The sequence below is a fragment of the Ranitomeya variabilis genome, chromosome 1 (assembly GCF_051348905.1).
Source record: "Ranitomeya variabilis isolate aRanVar5 chromosome 1, aRanVar5.hap1, whole genome shotgun sequence".
Taxonomy (NCBI): Eukaryota; Metazoa; Chordata; class Amphibia; order Anura; family Dendrobatidae; genus Ranitomeya; species Ranitomeya variabilis.
The window spans coordinates 304,509,317-304,533,210 of NC_135232.1; the positions used below are offsets into that span (position 1 = coordinate 304,509,317).

The window sequence follows — 23,894 nt, forward strand, 5'->3', positions numbered from 1 at the left end:
GGCTCGGAGAAAAGGATTTTATGGTGTGTACACAAAAATCCCTATTTCGTCTGGATCATTTGTCATACACTTACATACATAATGTTTTCTATCTTGAGTGATGGTGAAATATTCAAATACAGCTGATTTAATGTGACGCTTCTTTGACATTCTCAGGTTTTTAATTCTGCCTTCACAATCCAAATGACAATTGTTTTTCCTAAAAACAATTGTACAAAATTATTGCCAGGTCGTACAACTGATATAGAGGTCATTAATACTGTTATTCCTCATGTACTCAGTTAACTGATGCAAAGTTTCTTGAAAGGATAATACTTCTTACAGTCTTCCTCTTCTGAGTAGCAGCTGTGAGATGCTTGGAAGACGCACACCTAGTAAACATCTAGTCTAGAGAAGGAGCTTTACTACTAAGAATTTGCAACACATTTTCACTTTCAGTTTCATACATTGTAAGTAGGGGGGTTGGGGCAGCATGAGGTTAACCAAGTATAAGATTAGATAAGGGCAGTGGAGAACAGTGACACACAAGAAGTAAGAAATGTCGCTATCTCCAGCAGAACTGCTTATCACTGGTGTTCATAGTTTGATAGAATATATATATTTGAGTAACATTTATAAAATTCATATGAAAGTTCAATTATGAAATATTAATACATTTTTTTTTTAAAGCTGGAGTCGGTACATTTCTACCGACTCCGACTCCAACCAAAACTATTTCCGACTCCACGACTCCCGACTCCACAGCCCTGGTAAGGACTATACGCCCAATGCATGTGAGGATTAGAGAACATCTGCGCAACATTAGTAAAAGGTTTATGGGACATCCTTTATCTCAACATTTTGTTAAACATCACGGGGGCTCATTAAAGGATATTGTAGTTACTGGACTCAAAATAGTTAAAAAAGACTGGCGTGGGGGAATATTTACTCATCAAATGTCACATGAAGAAACCAGATGCATATTTGAGATGAACACCCTGGCACCTAATGGTCTAAACAGTGAGGTGGAACTGTTCGCTTTCAATTAATAGAGTAATGACGGACCTGGCAAGATATAAAAGGCACACACTATGCACACAGAACCATCCCTGAGGAAGGAGTCAGCGACTCTGAAACGCGTAGGATAGTGTGGTCCTGTATGCGCTGTTGTGAATTTGGTTTCTGGGCTCCCCCGGTGGTCACTTGTGGTACTGAACTTGTGTGCTTCATCGCCTCTGTTCACCTGTTTCCATCAGGATGTGGGAGTTGTCTATTTAGCCTTGCTCCTCAGTCATTTCTATGCCAGCCAACAATGTTACCAGAAGCCTTTCTGTTGCATGTTCCTGCTCCTAGACTACTATCAGCTAAGTTGGACTTGTAGTCCTAAGTTTGTTTTGCATTTTTGTTCCAGTTCTCTGTGTTTGAATATTTCTGAGGCTGGAAGCTCTTGTGAGCTGAAATTGCCACTCTGGTGTCATGAGTTGATATTAGAGTCTTAAAGTAATTTCAGGATGGTGTTTTGAAAGGGGTTTCAGCTGACTGTGTAGTTCCCTTTTCTGTCTTCCTACTATCTAGTAAGCGGACCTCAATTTGCTAAACCTATCTTCATACTTCGTATGTCAATTTCCTCTAAAATCCCCGACATTATATGTGGGGGCTACTGTCTGCCTTTTGGGGAAAATTTCTCTAGAGGTAAGCCAGGTCTGTATTTTCCTCTGCTAGGGTCAGTCAGTTCTCCGGCTGGCGCTGGGCGTCTAGGGATAAAACGTAGGCACGCTACCCGGCCACTGTTAGTTGTGCGGTAGGTTTAGCTCACAGTCAGCTCGAGTTCCCATCTTCCAAGAGCTAGTCCTTTTGTATGCTTTACTACGGTCTCTTGCCATTGAGAACCATGACAGTTTGGCCGGCCAAGGGTTAAAATAATTGGCAGAAGAAAGGAGAGAAAAGAAGTCTGCAGAGAATTTTTTTTTTTTCCTGAGTTTGCTCATTAGTTGATTCACTAGCATCTCTGCTTACTGCAGCCTTCGTCTCTCTCTCCTTCTAATCCTTGAATGGTTCTGATTTCACCTGATGAAAATGGATCCTCAGAGTTTAGCTACTGGTTTGAATAATCTCGCTATGAAGGTTCAAAGTTTACAGGATTTTGTAATTCATGCTCCTATATCTGAACCTAGAGTACCTTTGCCTGAATTTTTCTCCGGGGATAGATCTCGCTTCCAGAATTTCAAACATAATTGTAAATTATTTTTGTCTCTGAGATCTCGCTCCGCTGGAGATCCTGCACAGCAGGTCAGGATTGTAATTTCCTTGCTCCGGGGCGACCCTCAGGATTGGGCATTTGCTTTGGCACCAGGGGATCCTGCGTTGCTCAATGTGGATGCGTTTTTCCTGGCTTTGGGGTTGCTTTATGAGGAACCTCATTTAGAGATTCAGGCTGAAAAAGCCTTGATGGCCCTGTCTCAAGGGCAAGATGAGGCTGAAATATACTGCCAAAAATTTCGTAAGTGGTCTGTGCTTACTCAGTGGAATGAGTGCGCCCTGGCGGCGAATTTCAGAGAGGGTCTCTCTGATGCCATTAAAGATGTTATGGTGGGGTTCCCTGTGCCTGCAGGTCTGAATGAGTCCATGACAATGGCTATTCAGATTGATCGGCGTTTGCGGGAGCGCAAACCTGTGCACCATTTGGCGGTGTCTACTGAGAAGGCGCCAGAGATTATGCAATGTGATAGAATTCTGTCCAGAAGCGAACGACAGAATTTTAGGCGAAAAAATGGGTTATGCTTCTATTGTGGCGATTCAACTCATGTTATATCAGCATGCTCTAAACGTACTAAGAAGGTTGATAAGTCTGTTTCAATTGGTACTTTACAGTCCAAGTTTATTCTATCTGTGACCCTGATTTGCTCTTTATCGTCTATTACCGCGGACGCTATGTCGACTCTGGCGCCGCTTTGAGTCTTATGGATTGGTCCTTTGCCAAACGCTGTGGGTTTAATTTAGAGCCTCTGGAAGTTCCTATACCTCTGAAGGGTATTGACTCCACGCCATTGGCTAGTAATAAACCACAATACTGGACACAAGTAACTATGCGTATTAATCCGGATCACCAGGAGATTATTCGCTTCCTTGTGTTGTATAATCTACATGATGTGTTGGTGCTTGGATTGCCATGGCTGCAATCTCATAACCCAGTCCTCGACTGGAAAGCTATGTCTGTGTTAAGCTGGGGATGTCAGGGGACTCATGGGGACGTACCTTTGGTTTCCATTTCGTCATCTATTCCCTCTGAGATTCCGGAATTTTTATCTGATTATCGTGACGTTTTTGAGGAGCCTAAACTTGGTTCACTACCTCCGCACAGAGATTGCGATTGTACAATAGATCTGATTCCGGGCAGTAAGTTTCCAAAGGGTCGTTTATTTAATCTATCTGTGCCTGAACATGCTGCTATGCGTGAATATATTAAGGAGTCCTTGGAAAAGGGACATATTCGTCCTTCGTCATCTCCCTTAGGAGCCGGTTTTTTCTTTGTATCTAAAAAAGATGGCTCTTTGAGGCCGTGTATTGATTATCGGCTTTTGAATAAAATCACGGTTAAATATCAGTATCCTTTGCCACTGCTAACTGATTTGTTTGCTCGAATAAAGGGGGCCAAGTGGTTCTCTAAGATTGATCTTCGTGGGGCGTATAATTTAGTGCGAATTAAGCAGGGGGATGAGTGGAAAACCGCATTTAATACGCCTGAGGGCCATTTTGAGTATTTAGTAATGCCTTTTGGTCTTTCAAATGCCCCTTCAGTCTTTCAGTCTTTTATGCATGACATTTTCGGTGAATATTTGGATAAATTTATGATTGTGTATCTGGATGATATTTTGATTTTTTCGGACGACTGGGACTCTCATGTCCAACAGGTCAGGAGGGTTTTTCAGGTTTTGCGCTCTAGTTCCTTGTGTGTAAAGGGTTCTAAGTGCGTTTTTGGGGTTCAAAAGATTTCGTTTTTGGGGTACATTTTTTCCCCCTCTTCCATTGAGATGGACCCTGTCAAGGTTCAGGCTATTTGTGATTGGACGCAGCCCTCTTCTCTTAAGAGACTTCAGAAGTTTTTGGGCTTTGCTAATTTTTATCGTCGATTTATAACTGGTTTTTCTGATGTTGCTAAACCGTTGACTGATTTGACTAAGAAGGGTGCTGATGTTGCTGATTGGTCCCCTGCTGCTGTGGAGGCCTTTCGGGAGCTTAAGCGCCGCTTTTCTTCCGCCCCTGTATTGCGTCAGCCTGATGTTACTCTTCCTTTTCAGGTTGAGGTCGACGCTTCAGAAATCTGAGCTGGGGCGGTTTTGTCGCAGAAAAGTTCCGACTGCTCCGTGATGAGACCTTGCGCGTTCTTTTCTCGTAAATTTTCGCCCGCTGAGCGAAATTATGATATTGGTAATCGGGAGCTCTTGGCTATGAAGTGGGCTTTTGAGGAGTGGCGTCATTGGCTTGAGGGGGCTAGACATCAGGTGGTGGTATTGACCGACCACAAGAATTTGATTTATCTTGAGTCTGCCAGGCGCCTGAATCCTAGACAGGCGCGCTGGTCGTTATTTTTCTCTCGGTTTAATTTTGTGGTTTCTTACCTACCGGGTTCTAAAAATGTGAAGGCGGATGCCCTTTCTAGGAGTTTTGAGCCTGATTCCCCTGGTAATTCTGAACCTACAGGTTTCCTTAAGGATGGAGTGATATTATCTGCTGTTTCCCCAGACTTGCGACGGGTCTTGCAGGAGTTTCAGGCGGATAGACCTGATCGTTGCCCGCCTGGTAGAATGTTTGTTCCTGATGATTGGACCAGTAGAGTCATCTCGGAGGTCCATTCTTCTGCGTTAGCTGGTCATCCTGGAATCTTTAGTACCAGGGATTTGGTGGCTAGGTCCTTCTGGTGGCCTTCCCTGTCGCGAGATGTGCGAGGTTTTGTGCAGTCTTGTGATGTTTGTGCTCGGGCCAAGCCTTGTTGTTCTCGGGCAGGTGGATTGTTGTTATCTTTGCCTATTCCGAAGAGACCTTGGACTCACATCTCCATGGATTTTATTTCTGATCTCCCTGTTTCTCAGAAGATGTCTGTCATCTGGGTGGTGTGTGACCGTTTCTCTAAGATGGTCCATTTGGTTCCCTTGCCTAAATTGCCTTCCTCATCCGAGCTGGTTCCTCTGTTTTTTCAAAATGTGGTTCGCTTGCATGGTATTCCGGAGAATATCGTGTCTGACAGGGGAACCCAATTCATGTCTAGATTTTGGCGAGCGTTCTGTGCTAGGATGGGCATTGATTTGTCTTTTTCGTCTGCTTTCCATCCTCAGACTAATGGCCAGACCGAGCGAACTAATCAGACCTTGGAGACTTATTTGAGGTGTTTTGTGTCTGCGGATCAGGATGATTGGGTTGCCTTTTTGCCCTTGGCGGAGTTTGCCCTCAATAATCGGGCTAGTTCTGCCACCTTGGTTTCTCCTTTCTTCTGTAATTCGGGGTTTCATCCTCGTTTCTCTTCCGGTCAGGTGGAGTCTTCGGATTGTCCTGGAGTGGATGCTGTGGTGGAGAGGTTGCATCAGATTTGGGGGCATGTGGTGGACAATTTGAAGTTGTCCCAGGAGAAGACTCAGCATTTTGCCAACCGCCGTCGTCGTGTTGGTCCTCGTCTTTGTGTTGGGGACTTGGTGTGGTTGTCTTCTCGTTTTGTCCCTATGAAGGTTTCTTCTCCTAAGTTTAAGCCTCGGTTCATCGGCCCGTACAAGATATTGGAGATTCTTAACCCTGTGTCCTTTCGTTTGGACCTCCCTGCATCTTTTTCTATTCATAATGTCTTCCATCGGTCATTGTTGCGCAGGTATGAGGTACCGGTTGTGCCTTCCGTTGAGCCTCCTGCGCCGGTGTTGGTTGAGGGTGAGTTGGAGTACGTTGTCGAGAAGATCTTGGACTCCCGTGTTTCCAGACGGAGACTTCAGTATCTGGTCAAGTGGAAGGGCTACGGTCAGGAGGATAATTCTTGGGTGACAGCCTCTGATGTTCATGCCTCCGATTTGGTCCGTGCCTTTCATAGGGCTCATCCTGATCGCCCTGGTGGTTCTGGTGAGGGTTCGGTGCCCCCTCCTTGAGGGGGGGGTACTGTTGTGAATTTGGTTTCTGGGCTCCCCCGGTGGTCACTTGTGGTACTGAACTTGTGTGCTTCATCGCCTCTGTTCACCTGTTTCCATCAGGATGTGGGAGTTGTCTATTTAGCCTTGCTCCTCAGTCATTTCTATGCCGGCCAACAATGTTACCAGAAGCCTTTCTGTTGCATGTTCCTGCTCCTAGACTACTATCAGCTAAGTTGGACTTGTAGTCCTAAGTTTGTTTTGCATTTTTGTTCCAGTTCTCTGTGTTTGAATATTTCTGAGGCTGGAAGCTCTTGTGAGCTGAAATTGCCACTCTGGTGTCATGAGTTGATATTAGAGTCTTAAAGTAATTTCAGGATAGTGTTTTGAAAGGGTTTTCAGCTGACTGTGTAGTTCCCTTTTCTGTCTTCCTACTATCTAGTAAGCGGACCTCAATTTGCTAAACCTATCTTCATACTTCGTATGTCAATTTCCTCTAAAATCCCCGACATTATATGTGGGGGCTACTGTCTGCCTTTTGGGGAAAATTTCTCTAGAGGTAAGCCAGGTCTGTATTTTCCTCTGCTAGGGTCAGTCAGTTCTCCGGCTGGCGCTGGGCGTCTAGGGATAAAACGTAGGCACGCTACCCGGCCACTGTTAGTTGTGCGGTAGGTTTAGCTCACAGTCAGCTCGAGTTCCCATCTTCCAAGAGCTAGTCCTTTTGTATGCTTTACTACGGTCTCTTGCCATTGAGAACCATGACAATGCGCCTTGTAGCCGGTCACGTGAGAGCATCACGTGTCAGTGACGTCACGCAAGGTCCTGTACCTTGCCGGCTTTGTTTTCTTAAACTAAGCCACCACTGCCAGTGCACGGCAGACTCAGAGTTTTCAAGGGGAACGCTAGTCACCGGCCGGGACAGCGTCCCCTGTACTACTGTCTACTACTCACTACTGCTCACTACCACTCTCTGATATCTGGCATTATTGGGACAACAATTTAAACAAGAAGCCAGACGCACGTTCTACATTGCATAACCTAAGGATCTTTCCAGACATACAGACAACACCTGAATACAGTCTTTAGGATTGAGGTAACTACACATTGCCATTTATTTGGACATTAATGTGAGATTGAAACGGTGTTTTCATATATTCATGTTTTTTAACTGTGTTTTTTAACTGAGTATACAGTAATCTCCTGCATGGCCAGCTTTTATAGATCCATATATCTGCTTTGTGACTAGATTAGAATTAAGACGGGAAGATATTGTAGAGAGTCTGCAACGTTTCGCAAACTGAATTGTACAGTGTGTAATATATTTGTGTACACAGAATTCCTATTCGGATTCATTTACCTTTCAGATTCCAGTAAAGAACATGAGGAGCTCAGAGCTGCATTTGTTCGTGCCCTAGACTACCTTAAGCAAGAAGTGGAAGAAAGTAAGTATCTTTGTTCTGATTATGTTCATGATCTTTTTTTACATTGCTTAAGAACAGACTGAAGATCGACTAGATTTAATCAACTTCTGTGCAACCCTGCTGTCTCTTGGGATGCTTAACCCCTTCACGATATGCGTCGTACATGTACTGCGCATGTTGTGTCTCCCCCTTTGATGTGGGCTCCGGCGGCGAGCCCACATCTTTCCCGACACATGTCCGCTGTTTTGAACAGCTGACATGTGCCCTGTCTTTCTGATCTAATACTGGATAAACCAGGGATGCTAAGGTACGATGTTGCTCACACTGCTGTCCACCATGTCTTTCTAATCTAATACTGGAGATATCAGCAGTGCTGAGTTAAGAAGCTGCTCACACTGCTGTTTTCCCTGATTATCTGATGTAACACTGAATAGCTACTGTTACCTGGAGACAACCATGTACAGTCATTACCTCTTGATTACATCAGCAGAGCATCTTACTGCACATGTGTAAAGAGGTGGCAGGGACCCTCATGTGCTTCCTCTCTCCTGAACACCGGGCACATGTGTCACGTGTGGCATCCTGATGTTTTATTAATGTTTTGCTATTGGTGCACTGTAATGTGATGAAATGTGCTTTAGCTTAGGGATAGATTAGTAAGTAGTGCAGATTCATAGGGGGATTAGAATAGAGGGGACACAGTAGAGATAGAGCATAGGATAGATGTAAGAGGAGTATGGTATAGGCAACATAGGGGTTAAGTAGATGGGATGAGTCACAGAGCAGAGCAGCACAGAGCAGGGGGTATAGGACAGATACTTTGTGGTTCTGTCAGATGCCCGGGCAGCTTGCCCAAGGGCAGGACGTGTAAGCAGAGTGTAACAGGCCATGGGGATAAGTCTGCAGATGGCAATAAGGGGCCTCCACGCTGAGAATCGTGCAGGCGGTCACCAGCTTAGACAGAACCGTTCCAAGGAAGGATCCGAAGCTAGCGGCTGGGATTAGGAGGCAGCTGAGTCGGCAAGCCCATTACCCTATAACTCGCAGCCAGACCAGGAAAATGGCAGGAAGCTGGTGCGCCTGGAGCACGAGTGGGACAGAGATTGTCCAAGGAAACGGGTGGGACATGGATTGTCCAGGGATATAGTTGAGCTTGCCGGGAAAGGGAAGCTGATGCAGAAGATAAAGTCTGCCCAGACAGCAGGGAAAAATAAGAAGATGCCTCTGTGTTTGACTTGTGCTGCCTGTGTGAAGAATGCAGATAAGAAAATGTCTGTGTTTGACTTGTGGTGCCTAAGTGATGAATACACTGCTGTCTAGTAAAGTTAAGCTGTTGGAAAGTTGGAAAAAGACCTTGTCTCTGAAGTGATTTGCGGAACTCATTAATGTGGAGTCGGCATGGCAGCAGCTGAGGGGAATCTGACAGAGCCTGTGAGTGTGCTGTGGTGCATGCTGCACATGCAGAACAAGGGATTTTATTTATCTTTTCATGTACAAGGTGCCAGGGTGCTCCCTGACTGTTGCTTAGTGAACGTGCCCACAACTACCACCCCGTGCCACCTTGTTACACATGCTCATAGGCAACTCGTTTATTAACATTATAGGACAGATTTCTGTCGATGTAACAAGATGACTGTTCTTTTAATGATTTATAGCAATTTACCTTTCTAGACAAAACAAATTAGATTTACTAATAAAAGGATTTTATTAATTTACATTTTTTGTGTTTATTTTTTTCTATTCGCCTGGGAACCTCTTTAGTTTCAACAGGTTTTATTGCAGATAACATCAAAATAACATCAATGACATAGAATAAGTAGTACAAGGATCCCCTGGTAGGAGGAAATATATCAGACTACAAAGGAGAAAAACAATATCCTTGACTTATTGAGTTTAGTTGTACAAAACAAATACACAGTAATATAAACTCAACTGTGTTGTAATAGGTAAAAGAGGGGGAAGGGAAGGGGGATGTAGAACCTCAGGTGATAATGATAAGAGTTAAGTTGGCGAAATCTAAAATTCGTGTAAATCAAGTCGTAACCATCAGTTAGTAGTGTCTGTGTTATATATTATACAGATAGTGACATTATTCTGGTAAAGCCGCCATCAGTCTGTGGTTGGATTCATGGGTCCCAGATACCTCGAAAGATTTTCAAGAGAACCGGATCTAGTGGCTTCAATTTTTTCATATAACATTATTAGATTTATCCGTCTTTTCACCTGGTTTATCGACAATGTCTTGGTTTTCCATTGTCCGGCTATGTGATTTTTAGTTGCCATGGTAATAAAATCAATAAGACGACAAGTTTTATTATTGGCGTTGATTGGTCTGTCACCTAAAAGGAGTACTGTTGGTGTAAGGGGTAGTTCCTTTTTCAGGACTATGTTAATTAATTTTATTACATCCTTCCAAAGAGATTTCACTATGGGGCATGTCCACCAGGTGTGAAGTGTATCTCCCACCTCAACACATCCCCTGAAGCAATTGTCTGAAATTGTATGACAGATATTGTGTAGGTAACTGGGAACATGATGAGACGTTTCGGTGAGTGAGATTTGATTGCTTCCTTTTAAAATGTTTTCATAACATTTATACCATCTCTGAGGAGAAAGGGTGATTTGTAGGTCTTCTTCCCATTGTTCCATGGTTTTTAATTTCGAGCCATCTCTGGGTTGATTAAGTGTAGTGTATAGTTGTGATATGAGGCCTGGAAACCTCTTTAAAGGGATATTTGTCTACATATATTATCAGCAGTCAACTAGATAAGTCATAATTGTCCGATTGGTGTGATGATGGCACCTTCAGCATTTACTTGTGTATCCTGTCCTCTCCTGATCTTCCCTGGCTACACGACCCTGTGGTACTGCGTTCAGTTATTTTCTTCCCTGCCATAGTCTTTGAATGGAGCAGTAGGGCGCATGTGCGACCAGCGGCTTTGTTCAATTCCTCCTGGCTGCAGTCTTGGTTTCAGACCATTATCTGATGATTCGCTATGGTGCACTAACCAACAATACTACGCTTTGTAGATGGAATATTTCAATGTACATAAACTACCTTTATTTTGATTCATGTCTATATATAGTGTGTGTGATCGTAATGTACATCAAAAGTATCTGTTATATTGAATGTTTCTGTAATCTTCACAGGGTTTAGTGAAAGCGGAGATCCCTCTTGCAGCATAATGCAGAACTGGGCTAGAATAGAGGTAAGATCTTTAATAACTGTGATACATTTATGGTAAATACACATTAAAGAGATAATTACAGTCTATCCAATGTCTCTGGCTGTGATTCCACCCCTATATGTGTCTGCTAGATGCAGTTGCCATCACAGCTGGAGATGTGGATGAATGACATACACAACTTCTTGTTAAATATTATATAAAAATAATATTCACCCCTTTGGCTGTTTACTTATTTTGTTACATTACAATCTGTGTTTAATCATTTTTGTAATCCGATTTGTGTGTGATGTATCAGCACTAAATAGTCTAAGTTGGTGAAGTGAGAAAAATAGAGGCATAATTTACATTTATAGGATCAAATAGCTAAAAATTGGCATGTGCATATGTATTCATCCCTTTTGCTATGAATCACCTAAAAATTTATAGTGCAAGCAATTACCTTCAGAAGTCCCATGCTTAGTGATAGAAAGTCCTCCTGTGTGCAATCTAAGTGTCACATGGTCTGTCCGTATATATACACCTTTTCTGAAAGGCCACAGAGGCTGCAACACCAGTAGGCAAGAGGCACCACTAACCAAACAACACTATGAAGACCAAGGAGATCTCCAAGCAAGTCAGGACCAAAGTTGTGGAGAAAGGCAACAAAAAAAAATCCCAATCTCTGATGTTCCCTCAGAGCACTATCAAATCCATTGTCATCAAATAGAAAGAACATGGTACCACAGCAAACCTGCCAAGAGGTGGCTGCCCACCAAAACTCTCAGCCTGGGCAAGGAGGACATTAACCAGAGAGGCAGCACAGAGACCAACGGTAACAACCCTGAAGGAGCTGCAGAGTTCCCAAGCAAAGAATGGAGTATCTGTCCATATGCCCACAAAAGACTGTACACTCCTTAGAGATGGCCTTTTTTTAAAAGTTGCATAAAAAAAGCCTTACACAAATTGTAAGGCTCGTTTTGAGTTTGCCAAAGACATGTGGGAGACTCCCCAAATGTATGGAGGAAGGTCCTGTGGTCAGATAAGACAAAAATTTAACTTTATGGCCACCAAGGTAAACTCTAAGTCTGGCGTTAAACCAGCACAGCTCATCACCTTAAGAACACCATCCCCACAGTGATGCATGGTGGTGGCAGCATCATGCTGTGGGGATCGTTTTTCAGAAGCAGAGACAGAGAAAATGGATCGAGTCGAGGGGAAGATGGACGGTGCAAAATACAGGGATATTCTTGGTTAAAACCTGTTTTCTTTATCGCTTCATTGGGGGACACAGGACAACCATGGGTGTATGCTGCTGCTGCTAGGAGGCTGACACTATGCAAAAAAGGAAAAAGGCGTAGCTCCTCCCCGGCAGTATACACCCACCGACAGGCACCAAGCACCTCAGTTTGTGCTTAGTGTCTGTAGGAGGCGGACCTGGATCTTCAGATCCGCTGCTAATCTTGATTCCTTTACAGGTTTTGTTGTTTTTATTAACATGTTTGGCTTTCTTTTTCAGATACAGCATTCAGGGATTCAGGGTGCAATCTCCCACCCTGCCTCCCCAGGAGGGCGGCTGAGCGAGCAGTGTGGTGTCGTCCAGATCGCAGCTCTCAGACCGCAGGCAGGACATTATCCCCTGTCACCCTCCCAGGTGCTCCAGGGTCTTTATGGTGGCGGTCCTTGCCAAACAGTCCCCCTCACCCCTCTCCTCGGAGAGGGCTGAGAGGAAGACGGTGGTCACCAGCGGTGACCCTCCCCCTTGCTTTGGGGTCGAGGCCGTCTTCTGGAGGAAGGATTCTGTTCCAGCGACCCCTCTCTCATCGGGCCCCTGGTCAATCCTCTCTCCCTCTACCTGTGAAACCGGAACATGCAGGTACCAGCGCTTCAGCAGCCGCTCCCCCGCAGCAGTATTTCCCTGTCTAAATGTACAGTACTTTCACACAGAGTCACTGCCGTTTTTACTTTCACTTTCATTTTCACCACTGCGGCAGGCCACGCCCCCTCCGATAGGCCACACCCCCTCCTTTTTCGGCGCTCTTTTCCTCCTCCACTCAGAGGGGTTTTCACATCCCGGGCACACCCTTCCCTTTCAGTGCGGCCCTATCAGGAGCCTTGGCTTATTCCTCTCAGTACAGCACCGCCCCTTCTCTGCTGGCACTTCCTGCTTCAGCAGCTCTGTGCACAGGAGACATCGTGTGTTGGGGGACACGGACAACTCTGCTCTGCGGTGCGGTAGGATTGCGACCTGTGCATGTTGTAAGATAAAGTGGTCAGTAGGCCAATCGTCGCCTCTCTGCCAGTCCTGCAGTCCTCCTGCCATGTCTGCCCCGCAGGAAGCTTCCGAATCTCGGGATGGGGGTGCTCCCCCTCCCCCTGAGTGGGCCGTTGCTATCTCGCAGTCGGTCTCTGATTTGACTAAGGTATCTCAGTCCCTGGTCCAGGCGCTTGAACGTCTTCCACAGCCTTCAGCCACCAGCGCTCCGACCATCTTCCATGGCGAGTCGGCCGCACCTGACCCTGAACCACAGGGAGACAAATCAGCCAGCCGCTCTAGAAAGAGGACTCTGTCTGGCTCTTCGTCTGGTTCTCCAGGTCCCTCCGCAGCGCTCAAGCTGCTCTCCTCCTCCCAATTCCCCTCTTCGGAGGAGGACATTGGGTCTGATGTGGATTCCCAGTCCGGTTCTGACTCCGATTCAGACCAGGCTTCTAGCATGCAGGCTGCCGTAGATAGTCTTATTTCGGCTATCTCGCAAACCCTCAAACTAAAACAAGACGAGGCTTCTCCCCAGGATTCCTCTGTCTCCTTTAAGCGGGTGAAGCGTCCCTCTCGCTCCTTTCCTACCCATGAGGAGTTTGAGTCTACCCTGTCTAAACACTGGGAACATCCTGAAAAACGTTTTTCGGGTAGAAAACATCTGGACGTGCTCTATCCCTTTAGCGCCGATCTTCTCTCCAAGTGGGCTGAATCTCCCAAGGTCGATCCACCGATCTCCCGTCTTTCTTCCAAGACTGTTCTCTCCTTACCGGACGGCATGTCGCTTAAGGATACATCGGACAGACAAATTGAGGCGCTGGCCAAATCAGCTTTTGAGGCAACTGGTGCTTCTCTCTGCCCCAGCTTTGCTTCCACATGGGTGGCTAAGGCCATATCTGCCTGGGCCAAGATTCTCCGCTGAGGCATTTTGGCTTCGGCCTCCCCTACCAAGCTGGCTGACCTCGCCGACCAGATTAACCACGCAGGGAAATACCTTCTCACTGCCTCCTTAGATGCAGCAGCCTGTTCAGCCAGGGCAAGCAGCAACATTGTCGCTATGCGCCGCATTCTTTGGCTCAAAGCATGGAATGCAGATGCTACTTCCAAAAAGTCTCTCACCAACTTGGCGTTTCAAGGTTCCAGGCTTTTTGGCGCTCATCTGGATCAAATTATCTCAGACACGACTGGGGGCAAGAGTACCTCTCCCCCAGTCCAGGCCAAAACGCTTCTTTAACCCAAAGGCTCCTCGAACATTTCGCCCCTTTCGCCTGTTTGCAGTCTCAGATTCCTCTTCGCAACAAGAGCGACCAGCTACCACGGGTGAACGTAGAAAACCATCTTACAAGCCAGCTCCCATGTGGAGATCCAGAGCTCCACCTCCCAGGTCTTCCGGACCTCGTTCCAACAGATACCGTTCCAAGTGACGGGTCTCCCCCACCTGGGAGTCTTTCCAGGGTGGGAGGCAGGCTTCTTCTCTTCAAAGACACCTGGCTGTCAGTGATCAGCGACGCCTGGGTCAGAGAGATTATCACCTCTGGGTACAAGATCGAATTTTCTACCCTCCCAGAAAATCGCTTCTTTCTCTCTCGCCCCCCAAAGCAACCGTCCCATTTACCCGGCTTGCTTCAAGCCGTAACGTCTCTGGTCGCCGCCGGAGTCGTAATTCCCGTTCCTTCCGAAGACCGTTTTTTGCGGGTTCTACTCGAACCTTTTTGTAGTCCCAAAGAAGGACGGGTCTCTTCGCCCTATCCTGGATTTGAAGCTTCTGAACCGCCACGTCCGACCTCGCCACTTCAGAATGGAATCCCTGCGGTCAGTGATCGCCGCCATGGAACCCGGGGAGTTCCTCTGCTCGGTCGACATCCAAGATGCGTACCTTCATGTCCCCATCTGCGTACGGCATCAGAGATTCCTTCGGTTTGCTGTTGGGGACAATCACTACCAATTCACGGCTCTCCCCTTCGGTTTAGCGTCTGCCCCCAGGGTCTTCACCAAAATCATGGTGGCGGTCATGGCCCTCCTTCGTTCCAGGGGATCCTCGTTATCCCCTACCTGGACGATCTGTTGATCAAGGGGTCCTCTCGTCTAGACTGTGCCCACAGTCTCCAGGTCTCCCTGGACACCCTGACCTGTCTCGGCTGGATTATCAACCGGACCAAGTCCTCTCTGATTCCATCCCAATGACTGTCCTTCCTGGGCATGGTGTTCGACACGAACTTAGCTCGGGTCTTCCTCCCAGAGGACAAGTTCTCAGTACTCCTCAAGGCGGTCCGCCTTCTCAAACGCCCAGCTCCTCAGTCACTTCATCTCTGGTAGGATGAGTTATTTGCCATCTGATATTCTCCCCACAGTTCTGTATTGTTATCTCTCCAGAGGGTCAGTGAATAATGTTGTTTGCTAATATGCTAATGACTTGTTGACCTAGCTTGTTGAAACAATGAGCCCCTCCTGGCCTGTGAATGAGGGGGGGAGACGTGTAAATATCAGGGAGGTGAGACACAGAGATCAGTCTTGTGTGGAACCTGGATGTGAAAAGCATATCAGAGAGAAAGAAGGGAATATGGACTGTTATCCTCTGTGCTGGATTGTTGGACGTTTATTCTGTAACTGAACTGCATTCGTGTTCTGGAATATTTAATCCTTTGTGTGATGGATTGTATATATGGACTTTTCGTGTTTTGCCTAAATAAAGGTCTTGGAATTGTTCTCTTGCTCTGTTGATTGTGTGATACTGGAGAAGGAACCCGTGACAACTGGTGGCAAGCAGCAGGATCAACAGAGCATAACCTAATGGAGAACCACACACAGAGTGAGTACAGAAATTGGACTGTATCCAGTTTACAGGAGAGAGCCAGAGACCTGGGCCTGAACTACCAGGGACTGACTAAAGAGGCCTTAATTGATCTACTGGTGGGTGCTAGCCAGACCACCTACTCCCATATGTCTGAAGGACGAGCACTGGAGACGAGGACCCCCACCCCAAAAAGCCAGTGGGTGGTGTGGTACGAAGAAGAGATGGCGGTTCTGGGCCCAGGCGTCTTTCAGGAGTACAAGGAGGAGGCTGCCCGCCGGGCACAGCGGAGACAAGAAGCAATGGAGCTTGAAAGAGGGAGTAATGCAATGTGGAGTGTAAACCCAACGATCCGGGAGCCTGTACGGATCACTCGGACAGACTTCAAGCCATTTGATGAGGCTTCCGGAGATGTGGAGGGGTTCTTCAAGGACTTTGAGCAGCAGTGTGCTGTGATGGAGGTGCCCCACTCTGGCTGGATTCGTTTGTTAGTGGGACTCCTGAACGGTAGCCTGGCGGAGGCTTACCGAACCATTGACTCACAGCGGAATCGGGATTATAACATTGTAAAGCAGACTATCCTGGATTACCATGCTATTACCCCAGACTCATATAGGGCCAAGTTCCGAGACCTCCCATGCACTACGGGGGATCGTTTAGGATGTATGCACATAAGATGTCCCAGGCATGTCGGAGATGGCTGGAAGCAGAAAACGCCTTTACTGTGGAAGATGTTATACAGACGTTCCTTATAGAACAATTTCTTGCCAAGTGCCCCGCAGAGGTACGGGAATGGGTGGCCTCCATGGAGGCTGTTCCTTTCGCCCAGTTCTACACCCACCCCCTCCAACTATTCCTCCTATCCACCTGGAACAGGTCCTTGGACTCCCTGGACCGTCCCGTCCACCTTCCTCTCCAGGTCCGTCAGTCCCTAACCTGGTGGACGTTGTCCTCCTCTCTCCTGAGAGGAAGATCATTTCTTCCCCTTCAGTGGCAGGTCATCACCACCGATGCCAGCCTTCTCGGGTGGGGAGCAGTCTTCCGACAACACACGGCTCAGGGCCGTTGGACCACCCAGGAAGCTCTCCTTCCCATCAACCTTCTGGAGATCAGGGCAATCTTCCTTGCGTTAATCCGCTGGCAGTCTCTTCTGTCGAATCTTCCCGTCCGCATCCAGATCATACAGACCATGATCAGAGCCAGAAAACCGGCTTCTTCCCGTATCTACCATAGGTACTGGAAAGCGTTCTTTCGCTGGTGCGAAACCAATGAAGTTTTTCCAATGTCCTTTTCTCTTCCGGATCTTCTCGGTTTCCTCCAGTCTGGTCTCGATTCGGGCTTATCCCTCAGCACACTCAAGGGACAAGTGTCCGCTCTGTCGATTCTCTTCCAGAGTGACCTTTCCTCCATTCACCAGGTTCGGACTTTTCTACAGGGAGTTGCGCATATCGCCCCTCCTTTCCGTCCTCCCTTGGAACCTTGGGACCTTAACCTGGTCCTTGGTGCTCTTCAGGCTGCTCCCTTTGAGCCTCTTCATGATGTGCCCTTTTCCCTTCTCTCTTGGAAGGTCGCCTTCCTCATTGCCATTACATCCATCAGGAGGGTCTCCGAGTTGGCAGCCCTGTCATGTCGTTCCCCTTTCCTGGTTCTTCATCAGGATAAGGTCGTTCTTCGACCAGTTCCCGAATTCCTTCCCAAGGTGGTCTCGGCTTTCCACATCAACGAAGACATTGTCCTTCCATCATTTTGCCCTTCTCCTGCTCATCCTTTGGAGAAGTCCCTTCATAAGCTTGACGTGGTCAGGGCCATTCGGGTCTATCTTTCTAGAACCGCTCCTTTTCGTCAATCCGATTCTCTCCTTGTCGTTTCTGAGGGTCGTCGGAAGGGCTTTCAAGCGTCTAAATCCACCATTTCGCGCTGGATTCGCTCGGCAATTTCAGAATCGTACCGTGTTCATGAGGCACGTCCTCCTCCGGGGGTGCGAGCTCACTCCACCAGAGCTGTCAGAGCTTCTTGGGCTGTTCGCCACCAGGCCTCCGCCTTACAAGTTTGCAAGGCCGCAACCTGGTCGTCTTTGCACACGTTTACGAGGTTCTATCGGGTTCATACCCAAGCCTCGTCCGATGCAGGTCTTGGTAGGAAGGTACTGCAGGCGGCGGTCGCACACCGGCCGACCTGAGACCTTTTCTCATTTCCTTTCTACCCACCCTTTTCCGGGACTGCTTTTGGACGTACCATGGTTGTCCTGTGTCCCCCAATGAAGCGATAAAGAAAGAGGGATTTTTGGTACTTACCGTAAAATCTCTTTCTTGGAACCTTCATTGGGGGACACAGCACCCTCCCTACTGGTTTGTTCTGGTACCGTGTTTGGGGCCTGGAGACCCTAGTTGAGTTGGTACTTTTACTGTTATGAGTTCTGTCGCTTCTCCTACTGCTTTTTGCACTAACTGAGGTGCTTGGTGCCTGTCGGTGGGTGTATACTGCTGGGGAGGAGCTACGCCTTTTTCCTTTTTTGCATAGTGTCAGCCTCCTAGCAGCAGCAGCATACACCCATGGTTGTCCTGTGTCCCCCAATGAAGGCTCCAAGAAAGATTTTACGGTAAGTACCAAAAATCCCTCTTTTCTGTCAGTGATTTGAGACTGGGACGGAGGTTCGCCAATGACAATAATCCAAAGCATACTGCTAAAGCAACAGAGTGGTTCAAGGGGAAATGTGGAAATGTTTGAGTGGCCTAGTCAAAACCCAGATCTTAATCCAACTGACAATCTGTGGTCAGACTGTTCACCATCTAACTTAAAGGAGATGGAGTAGTTTTGCCTTGAGGAATGAGCAAAAATCCCAGAGGCAAGATGTGGAAAGCTCATAGAGACTTATCCAAAGCGACTTGCAGCTGTAATTGCCGCAAATGGAGGCTCTACAAAGTACCGCATTTTGCAGAATCAAAGATGCACCCCAAATTTTAGGGTGCAAAATAGGAAAAAATGTTAACCAAAATGATGGTGCGTCTTATATTCCCTTTTAACGGTAGCTTACCTGGGAGCGGCTACGGTGGAACAGGGTCACCGAAGCAGAAACCCAGCTTCAGGAGACCAGAGGCGGTGCTTGGGATCTCAGAAAGTGTCGGCTTCTCCCGAGATTTCAATCTCCGCATGCGGCGTATCCAGTGGCCATTTTCCCAAAGTCCACGTCAGGAATATCATAGGGAAAATGGACTTCGTTCATCGGCACCGTTACCTTCTGAGATCCTAGCAATCTCTCCAATCCTGCTACCGGCCTCATGGACCAGCGACCCTGCCTCCTGCGACCCCGCTCCATCGCTGCCGATAAACTCAATCCAGATTATAAGAAGCACTCCCACTTTCCTCCCAAATTTGGAGGGGAAAAAAGTGCATCTTATTATCCGAAAAGTACGGTACTGACTTTAGCGGGGTGAATAGTTATGAACACTGAAGTTGTCAGTTATTGTGTCTTATTTGTTGTTTACTTCGCAGACTTTCGCAAGCCATTGTATATATATTTTTCACATGTTTGATATATATACGGAGACCAAATAATTATACGTGAACTTATGTGTATTTTGTATAATACTGAATGAATATGCCAGGAAGTGACGTTCATTTTGTGCATTTGCTGCTCTTTACTCCTATATTCCTTATAGCCTGTCACCCAGAGTGGCACTCCTTGCTGCACAGAGTGGAGAGTAGGAAGGAAACCTTTTAATGATAAAACCTTATAATAATAATAATAATAATAATAGGACTGTATAATAAGACTGTGGCTGTTGTGCTGTTCACACTATCAAGCACACACCAGTGAGAAACATAGTAATTATTTATTGGTCATTTAAATAAAGCCTTCCATTCAGAGACCTAAAACGATGCCTTTGAGGTCATAAAGTAGAACACAATGGAGAGATGCAGATAGTGCCGGGCAAGTTTTACTCTCCGAGCCTAGTTCATTCTCTGTATAATAGCAGCATTTTTGATGCTTCTGGCAAAGCTTTGTCCATTTTTCTGATGGTGCTCTTTGGCCCATTGATAACACACTTCACAGTATTGAATTCCACTGTAGAATAGTCGGCTATTTCTGAATAAATCTGATTGAAATTACATAATTAAAAAAATATATACATTTCCTCTCACCTCACTCCTCAGGCTCGACACTGCAATAACATGCAGAAAGCTCGGGAGCTCTGGGATAGCATCATGACCAGAGGCAATTCCAAGTTTGCCAATATGTGGCTGGAGTATTACAACCTAGAAAGGTAAGAAGGGCTGTCTGCACTGCTCAGCATATACGAGCATCTAACATTACTGCCATGCATTATACTTGGGATTGGATAGGTTTAGTGATTTATTGATGACCAGGACTTAGGTCATCTATAGGTGAATCAATATGAGATTATGAGGTTTAGCACTGAGCACCCTACTTATTAATTGTTATCTGCAATACCCAGTAGCGGCCACTACACCACATCTGGAGACTACAGTTGATCAATGGGGTGCTGGGTGTTGTACTCCCACCAGTATATACCATAGATTGGTCATCAATATCAAATGACTGAACAATCTCTTTCAATCAGCTGGCAGGCATCAGGAAACCATTAGATTTGATCATGCACTACATATTATACCTTTACTGTAATATTCTACCCTCCTGTATGTGATAAATGAGAACGCAGCGTGCCTTCTGCTGTGTTTTCTGTGCATTGAATGCTCTTCTATCTGACTTCATAATGAAAGCCACTTTACTGTAAAATGCAACCTGTGCTACAGCCATATAACAATGCTCCGCAGCTAATCTCTTTTTTCCCTTGATATTATAACCTCAGTGCTATTACTGCACTTCTAAACCACCATGCTCGTTGCTTGACAGTAAACAGATATTTTGGAAATATTTGCATTATCCAATATTTGTTCCGCCATATAGTTTATTTTAAGACAACCGTTTAACCTTGAAAATATTGTGAAACCATAAGAAACCCAAGATTAAAGCTAAGCAATAAGCAAAAGAATACGGATAAGGCAAGGCATTACATTAAAAAGTCATAAAGAGCCGCTGTAAACTGGTAAGGCTACTTTCACATTAGCGTCGGTGTCACGGGTTCCTTCTCCGTTATCACACAATTAACAGAGCAAGAGAATCGTGAACAATTCCAAGACCTTTATTTAGGCAAAACACGAAAAGTCCATATATACAATCCATCACACAAAGGATTAAATATTCCAGAACACGAATGCAGTTCAGTTACAGAATAAACGTCCAACAATCCAGCACAGAGGATAACAGTCCATATTCCCTTCTTTCTCTCTGATATGCTCTTCACATCCAGGTTCCACACAAGACTGATCTCTGTGTCTCACCTCCCTGATATTTACACGTCTCCCCCCCCCTCATTCACAGGCCAGGAGGGGGAAGGTCTCAGGGGCTCATTGTTTCAACAAGCTAGGTCAACAAGTCATTAGCATTTAGCAAACAACATTATTCACTGACCCTGTGGAGAGATAACAATACAGAACTGTGGGGAGAATATCAGATGGCAAATAACAACTCATCCTACAAGATACAGTAAGGGTACCGTCACACATTGAAATTTCCATCGCTACGACGTTACGATTCGTGACGTTCTAGCGATATCGTTACGATATCGCTGTGTCTGACACGCTACTGCGATCAGACACCCTGCTGAGAATCGTACGTCGTAGCAGATCGTTTGGAACTTTCTTTCGTCGCTTGATCACCCGCTGACATCGCTGGATCGTTGTGTGTGACAGCGATCCAGCGATGTCTTCGCTTGTAACCAGGGTAAACATCGGGTAACTAAGCGCAGGGCCGCGCTTAGTAACCCGATGTTTACCCTGGTTACAAGCGTAAACGTAAAAAAACAAACCGTACATACTCACCCGTCGGTGTCCTTCAGGTCCCTTGCCGTCTGCTTCCTGCTCTGAGTGCCGGCCGGAAAGTGAGAGCAGAGCGCAGCGGTGCTGCGATCTGCTCTCACTGTACGGCTGCACTCAGAGCAGGAAGCAGACAGCAAGGGACCTGAAGGACACCGACGGGTGAGTATGTACGGTTTGTTTTTTTACGTTTACGCTGGTAACCAGGGTAAACATCGGGTTACTAAGCGCGGCCCTGCGCTTAGTTACCCGATGTTTACCCTGGTTACCCGGGGACTTCGGCATCGCTCCAGCGCCGTGATTGCAACGTGTGACCGCAGTCTACGACGCTGGAGCGATAATCATACGATCGCTGCGACGTCACGAATCGTGCCGTCGCAGCGATGAAAATTTCAATGTGTGACGGTACCCTTACACCGTGATAATCGGTAAAATAGAAATATACACAAAAATGATACCCACATAGCATATCACACCATCACAACCTCTCCCCCCTCATAATAAGTGAGCACGCCATTAGGTCTACACAGACCTCTGGCCTGCTCACTTTAGTCCACTTTGCTCCACTGTTTATAGTTCCTTGTACAGTGGCAGGGGTTGCAATAATCATGAGCACTTGTCCATAAATTCCCGGGTCCTGGCTTTATGGTCATACCAGGCTTTTTGACTGGCCTGGGCCGTTCGCTGATGTTCATTAGCCAAGGTAGCTAGCTGGGCGAGACAGTCTCTGAACGCTAGAACGTAGGGAATGATGGGCGTTACGGTATCTGCGATATCTCCCTCCAATTGTTCTTTCAGAAGAAGGAGAGGCCCACGGACCTTCTGCTCCCACAAAATGACTTTGCAACTCCCCAATGTCATTTCCAAGGAGGATATCTGCAGGAAGTCCTCCCATAACGCCAATCCAACACAGTTTTTCTACAAAACCGAAATCCAAACGTACCAAAGCTCTCTGTATATATTTGCGTACACCCCCCGCCAGGACAATGGGAATTCCCAGGCCCTGGTGAATTGCCTCTGGTTGAATCACACGGGGGTCAGCGATAGTCAGGAATGCCCCTGTGTCTCTATATCCCGACACTTTATATCCATCAATAAAGACATCCTGCAGGTGGCAATGCCGTTGCTGTGTATTTCTGATGGACAAAGGCCGGAGTCCGTACACTCCGGGAGGGGTATCTATGGTGCCGTGGTCAGTAGTCCACTCTGGTGGGGGCGGTGGTAGCTCTTCCTCAGGCGGGATGGAGTGCACAAGATGCACTGGACGAGGTGGGGCTGCGTGGGGCTCCCTCCGAATCCTTGAGGGACAGCCAGACTGCAAATGTTTAGGTTGCCCACACCCGTAACATCTCCTCTCTGTGATACCCCCAGGTCGTGGTCGGAACTGTTGGGGCCCAGGATTGTGAGCTGTGATTGTCATCGGCCTGCGGCTGGGTGGAGGGGCAGATATAATCGGAGGGGGACGGGGCGCGGTCGAAGGCCGTGGTTCATTGTCCAGAAGCCTCCTCCATTGCGGTCGGATAGTAAGGGCTTCATCGGCCAGGGCTGCAGCTCTATCCACGGTGCACGGCGTGCACTCCCGGACCCATTCCCGTACCTCTGCGGGGCACTTGGCAAGAAATTGTTCTATAAGGAACGTCTGTATAACATCTTCCACAGTAAAGGCGTTTTCTGCTTCCAGCCATCTCCGACATGCCTGGGACATCTTATGTGCATACATCCTAAACGATCCCCCGTAGTGCATGGGAGGTCTCGGAACTTGGCCCTATATGAGTCTGGGGTAATAGCATGGTAATCCAGGATAGTCTGCTTTACAATGTTATAATCCCGATTCCGCTGTGAGTCAATGGTTCGGTAAGCCTCCGCCAGGCTACCGTTCAGGAGTCCCACTAACAAACGAATCCAGCCAGAGTGGGGCACCTCCATCACAGCACACTGCTGCTCAAAGTCCTTGAAGAACCCCTCCACATCTCCGGAAGCCTCATCAAATGGCTTGAAGTCTGTCCGAGTGATCCGTACAGGCTCCCGGATCGTTGGGTTTACACTCCACATTGCATTACTCCCTCTTTCAAGCTCCATTGCTTCTTGTCTCCGCTGTGCCCGGCGGGCAGCCTCCTCCTTGTACTCCTGAAAGACGCCTGGGCCCAGAACCGCCATCTCTTCTTCGTACCACACCACCCACTGGCTTTTTGGGGTGGGGGTCCTCGTCTCCAGTGCTCGTCCTTCAGACATATGGGAGTAGGTGGTCTGGCTAGCACCCACCAGTAGATCAATTAAGGC

General features: G+C 46.9%; 1 protein-coding gene across 3 annotated transcripts in view; it reads left to right on the top strand.

The window, feature by feature from the left end:
• Positions 1-23,894, top strand: part of SART3 (spliceosome associated factor 3, U4/U6 recycling protein) — a 103,341-nt gene that overhangs the window by 47,343 nt on the left and 32,104 nt on the right. For all 3 annotated transcript variants that reach the window (XM_077296258.1, XM_077296276.1, XM_077296267.1), the window contains 3 exons: positions 7,448-7,525; positions 10,655-10,713; positions 19,872-19,981. In XM_077296258.1, coding sequence (XP_077152373.1) covers positions 7,448-7,525; positions 10,655-10,713; positions 19,872-19,981 — 247 coding nt within the window. The remainder of the gene's footprint in view (positions 1-7,447; positions 7,526-10,654; positions 10,714-19,871; positions 19,982-23,894) is intronic.